General features: G+C 35.9%; 1 protein-coding gene and 1 non-coding gene across 2 annotated transcripts; both read right to left on the reverse strand.

The window, feature by feature from the left end:
- Positions 1-7,028: 7,028 nt before the first annotated feature.
- On the reverse strand, positions 7,029-7,100 carry TRNAA-UGC (transfer RNA alanine (anticodon UGC)). The gene has a single exon. It is a non-coding gene; the product is annotated as a tRNA-Ala (tRNA).
- Positions 7,101-8,204: 1,104 nt separating this feature from the next.
- Positions 8,205-11,024, reverse strand: GOBP1 (general odorant binding protein 1). Its single transcript, XM_089735540.1, has 3 exons — positions 10,865-11,024; positions 10,063-10,243; positions 8,205-8,499 (listed from the first exon to the last, which is right to left on the reverse strand). The coding sequence occupies exons 1-3, from the start codon at positions 10,982-10,984 to the stop codon at positions 8,306-8,308; spliced, it is 495 nt and encodes a 164-aa protein (XP_089591666.1). The 5' UTR covers positions 10,985-11,024; the 3' UTR covers positions 8,205-8,305.
- Positions 11,025-13,192: the final 2,168 nt, after the last annotated feature.

Below are 13,192 nucleotides of genomic sequence, written 5' to 3' on the forward strand. Positions count from 1 at the left end.
ATACTTTTTTTTTGTTGCGTATATAGGCGGTTCATCTCACGGCCCACCTGATGTTAAGTCGTTATTGGAGTCCATAGAGATCTACAACGTAAATGCCGTCACCTATCTTGAGAGAATAGTTCTAAGGTCTCAGTTTTTACAGTAAAACGGCTGCCCCACCCTGCAAACCGAAACGCATTACTGCTTCATGACAGAAATAGGCAGGGTGGTGATACCTACTGCCTTCACAAGACGTCCTACCAGCAGTAAATCCGCCACTGGATTGGCCAGCTCGCTCATCTCTCATTGCTAATGAGAAATAACGATAAGCATCCCGTCACTAGCCGTTCGTCCAAAGCTGCGTAATATGCTAATGTATTCATCGGTATCCTATGATCCGTTTGTAATCTATCAGCTTTTAGTTATTACCGCGATTGACGTTTTGAAGTTTTTTATGGGCTTGTAAATTAATTGTCGACGCACATAATGAAACATTGTTGGTTTGTGCTTGAGATACTACACAAATGTATTTTGTATGTTTCAAACACTTTCCAAAATAGGCGGTCTGACGTTTGGGAAAGGAAATTAAAATGTCAAGGCTAAACTAAAAAATTAGTTTTAAGGGTAATAATTTAAATTTGGGATTGATTTAAATTGCATGATTGCAGCTTTTTAGAACTACCCTGCAATGTCCAAACAATTACATAGTTTTACATTTGCTATTGATCATTGAAATAAATGTATCTATTTCTCCGAGTGTTAAATCGCAGATAAATGCAATTCCAGACCAGCTAAACTATTAATCATAGGTGTTTTTTAACTGTCAAGAAATTCCTGATCATATAATAGGAGCTCTCAAGGAGTACCTAATCAATATCGTACTTTAATTAAAAAAAACAGATTGTTATGTTCTATCATGAAAAACGAAAGCTGTAAAATTTTTGAAACGTCAATGACCTATTACATATAAATAAAATTGGAGTGTATGTTTGTAAAATTGAAATAGCCTCTTTTTACTACATGCATGTGAATATATATACGGTACAAACACCAAAATAACATTTTTTACAATTTTTGTCTGTCTGTCTGTTTGTTCCGGCTAATCTCTGGAACGGCTGGACCAATTTTGACGGGACTTTCACTGATAGGTAGTTGAAGATATAAAAAGTAACTGAGGCTACTTTTTTAAATTAGCTTCGCCCCCCGGCCTTAGCCCGCGCTACGACAATAACCGCGGGTAACATCGCGGAACTCAGCTATCAATCAATAATAAAATATAATGTTTCCGAAGCGAAGCGAAGTTGAAAATACAAACACAGGAGATTAAGCCGTAAAATTAAATTTAAGTATGTCATGAACGAATATTTAGGTACAGTTGAAATCAGTGAATCTTATTTTTTTTCATTTTCCTTACCGCCCCATTACGTAATCTTGGATTTTCTACAACTAAATATCGATATAAATATACAAACTACCACGACAAGCATTACCAAAAAACGCGCGCGAATTACAGCAAAATGGCCGCCCGGCTTTCGTTAAAAGAAAGAATTTATCGGCGTCGTTTCATTACCATTTTTATGTTATTCGTAAGTGTTTTGATATTTGAGACGGGCATGTGGTATTAACATTAATTTGTCCAATTTTAATTAAAGAATTTTTCGTTCTTTTTTGAATTTATTAAAATTTATTTATAATCAACTGACTTGCATACCATAATTGCCAAGATACTTTAATGGACTAAACGTTTTTTTCAAATCAAATCAAATCAAAAAAAATTATTCAACATAAATGAAAGTACATACTTGTTGAATGTCAAAAGAATTACCGCCAATTCACAAAAACTAGCCTCCGTCCTGAGAAGAATTGGCAAGAAACTCAGCGGGCATGTCTTTTTTTTTTTAATATATATTTTTTTTTAATATTAGATTTTTTTTTAAATATTCATTTTTACAATTAATTATTTCTTGATGAAAAAAGTAGTATAAATCGTTTTCTGTAACCCTTGATTGATTGATATGCTCATGATAATTGGTTTAGTTAAGACTTGAAAGCGTAAGAAATTGTTAATAGTGATTCTTTGTCAGTACACAAAATGACAAGCTTTTTAAATTCAGTGATGATTTTATTTAAACATTTTGTTGTTTGTGAATAAATAATGTTTTATTAGCTACCCTTCATCGACAGTGGCACTCAATCACATCGTGGGCTACTTATCAATAAAACCGTTTTTATTGTAAACTAAAAACCAAACGCAGTGTATGTAGAACTTTATTGGAGAAAACAAGTTCACTTTGATTTTAGTGTCCTTTTCAAGTTCAATTTACGACTTATGTGAACTAAACGAGATTTAATCATAAAATGCTTTAGTGCTGAAGACCAGTGGCGCTATGAACACAATGAAGTTTTAACGTTTTGACTTTTCATTAAAATCAATATCATATTTTGGTGTAGCCTATTAAAATTTCATAAACAAATTTTATTGCGACAAGACCTGTTAAGTTGGAACTGAGTACGGTATCTATGGTATATTTTTATTTATATATTTTTTTCATTTTATAGGCAAAGGGACTCGCGGCTTTACTTTAGGCTTTTTTTTATTGCCCTATTAGGCAGACGAGCGTACGACCTATCTAATGGTGAGTGGTTACCGTCGCCTATGGACTTCAGCAACACCAGGGGTATAGCCAAGCCGCTGCCTACCTTTTTTTTAGAATTGCTGCTAACAAAGCAAAGAGTTCGACCTCTACAGCTTTCTTCAGCTATCCTCGCTCCATGAGGAATGGGTACCGTCACTCAATCTCAATGTGGGCGGTTACAATCATGTTGAGATGTCTATGTCCATAGATGGGCCATGATCCGTTGATACATTTAAGGAATTAAATACTTACAATAATTAATAAAGGGACAATGATTTGATACAAATTAATTTTAGCATGAAATACTTAAGATTTTTTTTAAATATATGTAATTTTTTTTGTATAAGTAAATAAGTAATTTTGACGTATCACTTTTTACTATGGCTGCTCTGACAGATGTTAATTGATTCCGTCAGTGTCAAGAGTATAAGAGAGAGACGGACGGGACTTATTGTTTATAGATCGGCGATAAGGATCCGTGAACATAATTCTGATTATCGATATGCATAATAAAAAAATTCACTCGTTCATTAATTAATTTATCTACTGACTTAACTTGAATTTGCCTATCATCGATACCGAAAGTATCTATGTACCAAATGTAGCTGTACTGTTTAAATGAACACAAAATGAAATACCTACAAAATTTACATTTTCCAACTTTCTTAATAATTAATTTTGTCAATAACTTGTATTCCTCGTCATGAAAACATCTAGTCAGCTTGTTAAAGTTTTTTATAACTCAAATTAGGAACCAGCGTGTGATTTAATGTTATATTATATATTGTTAAATATATTATAAAACACTGTATGGCCCACTCCACGCGCAGGTTGCATCCATAATTATAGCTCAGCTGTGGTACGCTCGCCTACAAAAGTAGCTGTTTATATTGTATTTATATTTAGAATTGAGATTGTAGCATTTATATCGTACAATCTCAATTCTTCTTTATTATAACAATTATTAATTAATTGACAATTTTTTTACGCCTTGCCCATTTGACCGTCTTCGCCATCTTCCTTGTCTCTATCACTATGTCTGTCATTCTCTTTTCCTTTTCCTACTATTGTTTTCTCACTCACATTTTAGCCCCCCGTTCCATACGCTTTCCACACATTTCATTCTTACCAATCCTACATTTTATTCGTAGTTGTGTGACTTGCTGAGTTACGATCACGTGGTAGTTTTAAAAAAATAATCTCAAATCCTAACGTTTGTTCACAGACAATGACGTCACTGGCTTTTTCGGGTCTCAAAACAGTGAGTATTAGATTAAATCACGAGAAACTCATACAAAAACTATTAAAAAAAGACGAATATACGCTCGGTGAACGGAGCGTTAAGATGTGAGTGAGAGAAAACGGTAAGAAAGGAAAAAGAGAATGACAGAGAAAAAGAAAGATGGCGAAGACGGTTAAATGAGCAAGGCGTAATTTTATTTTCTTATTTCTTAGATGGGTGGACGAGCTCACAGCCCACCTTGTATAAAGTGATTACTAGAGCCCATAGACATATACAACCACCTTGAGATATAAGTTCTAAGGTCTCAAGTATAGTTACAACGGCTGCCCCACCCGTCAAACCGAAACGCATTACTGCTTCACGGCAGAAATAGGCGGGGTGGTGGTACCTACCCGTGCGGACTCTCAAGGATCCTACCACCGGTAAAAAAGGTGTCAATTTTTTTTTTTTTTTTATATATATTTTACAAAGAATATTTTAGAAAAGAAGAGTTAAAGTGCAATAGTGGAATCATTTTATTTTATATGCCATGATCTCAATAAAATTCTACACGATCATTTAATTTTTTTAAATTGACTTATTCCACTTTTCTCGTTACTAGTACAGTGCGTGACCAGTACTCCGCGAATGAAGGCGCGTATGAGAAATACTTCAAGTTACCGCGTCGGAGATCGAACCTCGACCAGCGAGAACTATCAGCTCACGCGATCGCACGCGGACGACGCGCAACTGTGCCAATAGGGCTGACCAAAGCGAACGTTTATATATTATGTATTTATGTTAATTAGTTCTTTTTTAATTGAAAGCAATTTTATCAGTCGAACATTAAAACTAATATTCACTATGTATTTCTAAAACCGGCTCGCGATATATGTTTTACGAATGAAAGACGGCGTTGTTTCGATGTGATTATCTTGAAATATTAATTTATACTAATATTATAAAGCTGAAGAGTTTGTTTGTTTGCTTGAACGCGCTTATCTCCGAAATTACTGGTCCGATTTGAAAAATTCTTTCATTATTAGATAGCCCATTTATTGAGAAAGGCTATATAACATCACGCTAAGACCCATACAAACGGAGCACCAATAGAGAATGTTTTAAAATAACATCGCAGCAAAATAATGATCAAGCGCGTAATATTGATGTACAAGGCGCCGGCCGGCAGATGCGCGGCGGCACAGGATAAGAAGAATATTAAGAAACACCCAAATCACTTTAAGATAGGCTTTGAAAATTATAGATTTTTGTGGATTTCTCCAGGATCCGATTATCAGGTCTTGATGATTACAGGACAATTCGGGAAGTCTACCTTTCCGAACAAAAAACAGAAAAAAGGAACTATCAGAATCGGTTCAAGCATTCTCGAGAAATCGGTGAACATACATAGATAAAAAATAGTGGTCGAATTGATAGCCTCCTCTATTGAAGTCGGTTCAAAAGTGTGATTTTGGTACCTTAAACAGCTCCTTAACATCCTATTATTCAAAAATATTTTCACTTTCTACGTAAATGAAGTCGCGGGTAAAACCTAGTTTATTAAATAAATTAATTTTTAGAACAACCGCGAGGAATGTGCGATGTTAATAATATTTTCAGAAGCCTACCCTGAAGTGTAAATGAGACGAGAACATAAATCGGCAAATATTCACTTCTAATTGAGATAGTTAACATTTATCATTAACAATCAATACACATTCCTCTGAGGAACTAATTGAAATGATTCTTACTACGGCCTTGTATCTACAGGCAACACAGCGAATGCGGTTATAGAATGAACTCCCCTTAAGAAGAAGAATGTTTCCTGAGCGCCTCACTTACCTTTCTTAGTGAGCTTGATGAACAACAGTAGGTTTGAAGACCCATCAGGGGCAATTTGGCTGTGCTCCAAGAATTGCTGATGTCCACGAGCGATAGTGAGAACACTACATTAACTGGACTGTCCTTTGAATTCAAATGCTAAACATCGTCCCCAAAAGGCACGTGAAGGACATTTGGTGTTAGTGCTGAACCTCTAACTATCCCACTAGGTGGGGTCGGCACAGCTAATTTTTCTCGTCCATTCTCTTCTATCAGCCGTCAGTTCAACACTCACTCCTCTCTCTCTCATATCGTTATCCACACACTCCATCCATCTCTTCTTCGGTCGACCTCGGTGGTTATAGATTTAAGGATAAATTTTAGGATTATTACTTATTCGATTCTTAGTCTGGCCACTGGTTGATTGAAAACAGGACGGGAATTCTTCTATATCAATCAACCCTATTGGTTTTGTTTGCTCGCTTTGAAGTGCCAACCCTAACAGCACTTCATACACAGAGTCCTGCCCGTTGTAAATTATGTGTGGAAACCCGAGCCCCCGCGTCTCCGTATCGGTTATATCTTACTTTAATGCAGCAGTAATTAATTATTATTTATCGCAGCTTAAATTAACTCGGTTTTAATTGTTTCATTTATCTTTCGGCGGAGTGTAAATCAAGAAGATGTGGCCTTAAAGCGCGAGTGGACCGCTTACATTTTTTTATGGTCGATGAATAAACTGTTGCAATTTTGCTTCAATATTTCATTTCAACAACCGTCGGAATGGCTCCGGTTTAAACGGGTCAATGTCGTAATTGTTTGCTTTAAAACTTAAATTAGGATTTCCTACTGAGTTTTTCGCTGGATCTTCACAGTGCGTCATAATTCTGATCCGGTGGTAGGTTCAGGGAGGCACTGCTCTTGCTAGGAGCAGTATTAGCAAATTCTCTCAGGTTGAGCCCGTGAGCCCACCCACTCGTCCGCGCGAAGCTGAAATAGCTCTTTTGGCTAATAGGTAGGGGGGAAAAGGATATTAAAAACTTAAAAAGTTTACTTATAGCTCTAATAATATTTTCTTCACATTCTTCTACGGCAGTTACTGTGTAGGTATTGCTTACTTACATAATATAAATTTTACTAACCTAAGTAGTTGTTAAAGTATAATGAAGAGCTAATAAATAAAATGTTACTAACTTTTATTCCTAATTAGGATTTTGTTTTTCTTTTTTAAAATACGTCTTTAAAAGTTATAGTGGAACCCATGATATGATTCGATGTCCTAAATTAGTACGAATAGGCTATAATGTAGATTTTAAATGTTAAAGCAAAACAGTCAATATTTAAAAATTATTTGGTGAGAGCAAAAACTTTGGAGATGCCGGGGATCGAACCCGGGGCCTTTCACATGCAAAGCGAACGCTCTACCACTGAGCTACATCCCCTGTTTAGACGTCATCGTAAATTTTGTATTACAATCTGTTTCAAGGATTTCCTCTAAGTAATTTATTTAGTAGAAAAATAACGTGGTTTTTTTTAAGTTGTTTAAATACAACTTATCTTTATTACTGCGCTACACACAACTTACAATAACTATTAATTTACGATACGGGTAGTACTTCTTTCTTCTTTTTGTTCACCTTATCCCACTAGGTGAGGTCGGCACAGCTATTTTTTCTCTTCCATTCTCTTCTATCAGCCATCATCTCAACACTCACTCCTCTCTCTCTCATATCGTCAATCTGTCGCGGATCATCTCCCAATTAAATTAATCTTAAGCAAGCAATGAATGAAATGTAATTAAATCTTAGCTGTATATTTTTTATTTATTTATGATGTTAATGCACTGTCGATTGCACCTATAATTGAGGTGACATCTGCCATGAACTTTTGTCAATTTGTCAATGTTTTGTATTAATGATCACTTTGTTGGTGCAACTTAATAAATAAATAAAAAAAGTGTGTGTGTCCGCTCCGACGCACGACTGGAGTTTACTGGATATAAAAAATTAAACGAAACAATACGAGAAATAGTTCTATATTACGACAACACGATACACAACAGATTATTAACAAATTAACGAGACACAAAACAAACGACTAACAAATATATGAAAATACAATAATGAGAGAAACGCGCGATCAGTACGAGGCTTTGTGGCGGACTGCCGGCGCAGCAGCCCGGCGTCACCTGCGATAACGCGGCCGCGCGTTGGCTCCTGATTGGCGCGCGCACGCATCACGCAATCAGGAGCCAATCAGGCGCATAACGCATTTCGTGTGACATGCTAGGCGCATAACGCATTTCGTGTGACATGCTAGTACGATTTTGGTCCCCATAATTTTCATACCCCGGGCCTATATATGTAAATCGATTCTAAAGGAGTAAACTCCAATAAATAAATAAATATCGTCATTTACACACTCCATCCATGTCTTCTTCGGTCGACCTCTTCCCCCTCTACCTTGCACTACCATTTCCATACATCTCCTAATCACATGCATACATACATATATATGGTAGTACGTTGAAATGAAAACAAGAATAATTTCATAAATAACAAATTATATTTTCTCAACACGAACCAAACCTTTCAAGAAAACAGTGTGCAGTCAAATTATTGTAGCGGAAGCAGGTTGTCCAGTTGATTCATTTGTCCGCTTCCGATTCCATTATGAACTCCGCCAATATCAGTTCCATTGAAGGCGCTAATCCAGACTTATTACACGCGTCCTTGAAACATTCAGCCACTCTTAGAATACGCCAGCAGTGATCAGGCTCCGAATCAAACTTTTTTTCGCACGTGTGTATCATATCTATCATCTTCTGTGATAGAATTTCGCCTGTGAAAGTCATACATAGTTTTGTTATGTGTAACGAAATTGACGTATCGGCAAGTACTTGCACTCGATTTCAATTATCAATAATAATAATAACTAGTAGTCGCCCGGTAGTCGAAATTCGACTATAATTAATTGAAAAAATAAGTTTAAACATTATTATGGTTCTATTGTCAAAGACTATTATATTTCTTTAGTCACAGATTTCGCCAAGAAAGATAAACAATACTAAATTATTCTCAATTTTACTCCAGACTTTAGCAATAACAAAAGTTTGACAATAAACAAAAAGTATATGTGTGTGTGTCAAATACATGGTAGTGTGTGTAATGTTTTCTTTATTGATTTAAAGTATCTTTTTTGCTTTTTTTTTAAATATTAGCATTGTGCATTCCTTCTCTATATTCTCTCTAAGTGTAGAAAATTTCATACTCTTCCGTCCGCGCAATTTTCGTAAAAAGGGATACAAAGTTTTTGCTTCACGTATTAATATATAGAATTGAACAAATCACGCACGGTCATCCCGCCCCAATTTAGGATTCCCTGTGTTATGGGTGCTAAAGACTGACATACATACATACGTACATAAATAATAAACACCCAGACAAAGAGTCAATAAACCTGTTCATCACACCACTATATGCTATATGGGAATTGAACCCACGACCCATTCGGCGCAGTTATTAGGGGCACCACCGAGTCAGTTTAAGCAAAACTATTTATAATGCACAAAAAAATCTTAATTTGGTAGGAAGTCGAAATGCCAACAACTACAAATTACCGAGACTGAACTCATAATGATATACTGCTATATACTTAAGCTATGTGTACATTACACGGTACAAATTACTGCCTCATACATTTATATGGTGGGCGATCCCAATTTGACACACACGAATCACTGCTAAAGTGTTTCCTTCTTAAACCTATATGAGGTTTGAGGATTGATAGAGATGACAAAGATATAATTGGCTGATGGAACAAATTTTTTAAATTGGTTTAACTAGGGGAAGGGGTCTTGTGAGTCCGCACGTGCCACCACCACGGTACCACCACATCGCCTATTTCTGCCGTGAAGCAGTAATGCGTTTCGGTTTGAAGTTTTTTTTTCATTGCTTAGATGAGCGGACGAGCTCACAGCCCACCTGGTGTTAAGTGGTTACTGGAGCCCATAGACATCTACAACGTAAATGTGCCACGCACCTTGAGATATAAGTTCTAAGGTATCAGTATAGTTACAACGGCTGCCCCACCCTTCAAACCGAAACGCATTACTGCTTCACGGCAGAAATAGCAGTGGTCTGGATATCCTAAGCACTTTTTGAAATCTACGAGTCTTTTGGGCATGTCTGACCAACAATAAACTGTTACTTTACTTAACTACAAAGATAATACTAAATTTAAAGACATGCTAGTGATTTTTTTTTTTTTTAATAAATCTGAAATTAGGGATTATTGGAACTGGCACGATTGTTGAATCCCCAAACTCATTGTGTTCGGTAGCTGATGATCACAAAATTATACTTTCGCCTCTCTTTCTCTGTCATCTCTCTATGCCTATCCTACCGTTCGGGAAGGACTTGATGAATTTGTCGGTGTTCTCGTGGTGCATCCTGCTGGAATCCGTGAGGAGGTTGAAGTGCCTGCTCATGCACTGGATCGCACAGCCCAGTTCTCTGTGCTCGAACTTGAAGTCATCGTTCCAGAAGTGGAAGAACTCCTCCATCTTCTCTTCGGTAAGTTGACTCTGGTGATAAGCATTCGTTTTGCGTTCAATCAATTATAAGAGAAACAAATACCACTTTAATACTGATTACAAAAAAATTAAAATAAATGATTAAAATAGGGTTAAAGATCCTGAGATAAAAGATGTAGGGATGTAAAGTATTTTTAATTCGTCATGGTCTAAACGAGAAGACGCCCGGTGCGTATCTAGCGATGCAACTGTGCCGATGTTCGAATCCCGCAGGCGGATACCAATTTTTCTAATAAAATACATACTTAACATATTTTCGCGAATGACTTCCACGTTGAAAAAATAACATCTATCTATCAATATATATAAAAATGAATTGCTGTTCGTTAGTCTCGCTAAAACTCGAAAACGGCTGGACCGATTTGGCTAATTTTAGTCTTGAATTATTTGTGGAAGGTTTAAAAGGTAGATAAATATGAAAATGCTCGAAATTTAATAAAAACCGGCGACCACTAAACCAAAAGTGGGCTGTGAGCTCCTCCTTCCATCTAAGCATAATGTAAGCAAAAAAAATTGTTGGTTGTTTAATTGTAAAGTAGATTCATTCGCATTGCACAGCATAGAAGGTAGACTTACTCCTGGGGGCTTTCAACATGCTCTCGCATCACTCACCTCCTCTCTGCACTGCTCAAGCGCCTGTCCAAAGCCCAGAGTGACGTCTTTCATGACGTAGACATCTGTCAGCGCTCCCTGGAGTAGGTTAACAGTCAAAACGACAACTAGTTTCCACATCTTCAAAATGACAGACTGAAGGCTACGGAATGCGACATCATACATATAGTGCGGAATCTGATCTACTAGGGTGACCATGGTTTGCGATTCGAATCGGAAAAGTCCAAATAAAATTATTACTCAAATAGGAAACTATTTATTATTTTTGACGGTATTTGTTTCGTGTGCATAAGGAATGCAAAGTCAAAGTAAATAAAACCATCGGAGTGTGTTCATTATCACTTATGTTAATAACATTTTCAAAACACGTGTGGCACGCGTAATAATATCTTTAACAACACAAATTAAGGTTTTTGTTCTAGTAGATATTTGTATTGGTCATGACTTTAATATCGAGTCGTAAGGTAGTTTCAACACAGAGAAGGAAACTCGGAGCTTTCCAATTACTATACGTGAAAAGACAATTTACAAAATATTATTAACTTAACTTATTATAAACTTATAAATATAAGCATACCTGCTTATATTTACGGATACGCTGGATCACGAGCTGGTCGTAATAAATCGAATTACAATAGCATAGCATAAAAACACATAAAACTTTTTTTTATTATAACAAGATGATATTTTGTTCGGTAATCGCGTTTCTTAGAGATAATTAATATTTCATGACCACAAATAGTTTAATGACAATAATGTTATGCGATGTTAAAACATAAAAGTACTTTTTTTATTTTAGTCTTTAAAAGCTATATGTTTAACTTGTACTAAACAGAATGATGGATGCTTTCACAGTAATTCATAGTTTTATAGGTCGGATGAAGTCTTCTATTTTTTTAAGAGCGCTGATATAATAATAATAAATAGTTAAAGAAATATGTACGGCAAAGCGAAATTTCGATTTTGTGTTGAACATTTAATACCAGGTAAGGCAATAAAAAACTCGAGTAACTCCTTAAGAAAACAACCAAACTCCTTTCAATTAACGTAATGAGAATTTGTATTAAGACATAACTTACAATGTACCTATGTAGGTTTTTTTTTTATTGCTTAGATGGGTGGACGAGCTCACAGCCCACCTGGTGTTAAGTGGTTACAGGAGCCTATAGACATCTACAACGTAAATGCGCCACCCACCTTGGGATATAAGTTGTAAGGTCTCAGTATAGTTACACCCTTCAAACCGAAACGCATTACTGCTTCACGGCAGAAATAGGCAGGGCGGTGGTACCTAACCGCGCGGACTCACAATATATTAAGTGTATAATCTATGGGTCCTACCACCAGTAGGTTAGTAAATTTTACATAAATCACAGAACGGATCAAATGAATTCTCAAATCGTAATGGCCGTGGTCAACCTACTAATGAATATGTAAAACAGTTTAAATGTAATAAGCTATGTTTATGTTCCTTTTGAGCCGTTGCACTGAAGGTTAAAATATTTGTTTTGAAAAAACATTGTCTGAAAATTACAGCCCGTAGATCAGTATTTAATTTCAACAATGCGTATTAATTAGCTTCTACCCGTTCATCAGATTCATAGATACTCGGAAAAGGTTATTTTCAGACAGGAAACATCAACAATGTTTGTATTTAATCAACGGTAATATAGAACCAATGCGAGTAGATTAAGACATTTTAATAGTCGTGTTGTTAAGTAGGTAATTTTGTATATTTCTAATTTACATCTAAATTTGTATCTTTAGGATTTGTATCTTTAGGATAATAATTTTGTATCTTAAGTAATTTTGTATCTTTAGGACTTAGGAGGTTGTTTAAAATGGTCGTAAGTGTCTCGCAAATCAAATTAATAATTTATCACTAAAGCAGAATCAGCTGCATTTTGCCAAATTGGTTTTGCAGTTCGTTTTTTTTACGCAGAGCACATAGACAACCCAACGTGTATGCCGCCGTTGAAATGGACATTTCGTGATGCAGCCATTACCTACTTGTGGATCAGAAACATTTCCAATTTCACCCAGACGGATCAGCGAGCACTAGTTCAACCATGAGGGATAGGATCTGTGGTACCAACTGTCCGAACGCCTCCGAAGAACACCCCATTGAATTAAAGCAAATTTTATGACATCTCATATTATTAGTATTAGCAGTGGTCGCCCAGTACCTAGTCAAAATTCGACTATAATTAACAAAAATTATAAGTTTGAACATTAAGTAATATAGTTTTATTGTCAAAGACTATACTTTTATAATCACAGATTTCGCCAAGACTACACTAGACAGATAATGCTAAAGACAAATAAATA

This window comes from Bombyx mandarina, chromosome 19, assembly GCF_030267445.1.
Source record: "Bombyx mandarina strain Sakado chromosome 19, ASM3026744v2".
Classification (NCBI taxonomy): Eukaryota; Metazoa; Arthropoda; class Insecta; order Lepidoptera; family Bombycidae; genus Bombyx; species Bombyx mandarina.

Coding starts and splice junctions, on each gene's coding strand:
- GOBP1 (XM_089735540.1), bottom strand. CDS start 10,984: ATGTGGAAACTAGTTGTCGTTTTGACTGTTAACCTACTCCAGGGAGCG. Junction 10,244..10,864: donor TTGAGCAGTGCAGAGAGGAG/GTGAGTGATGCG, acceptor GCTTATCACCAG/AGTCAACTTACCGAAGAGAA. Junction 8,500..10,062: donor CATCAAGTCCTTCCCGAACG/GTAGGATAGGCA, acceptor TGACTTTCACAG/GCGAAATTCTATCACAGAAG.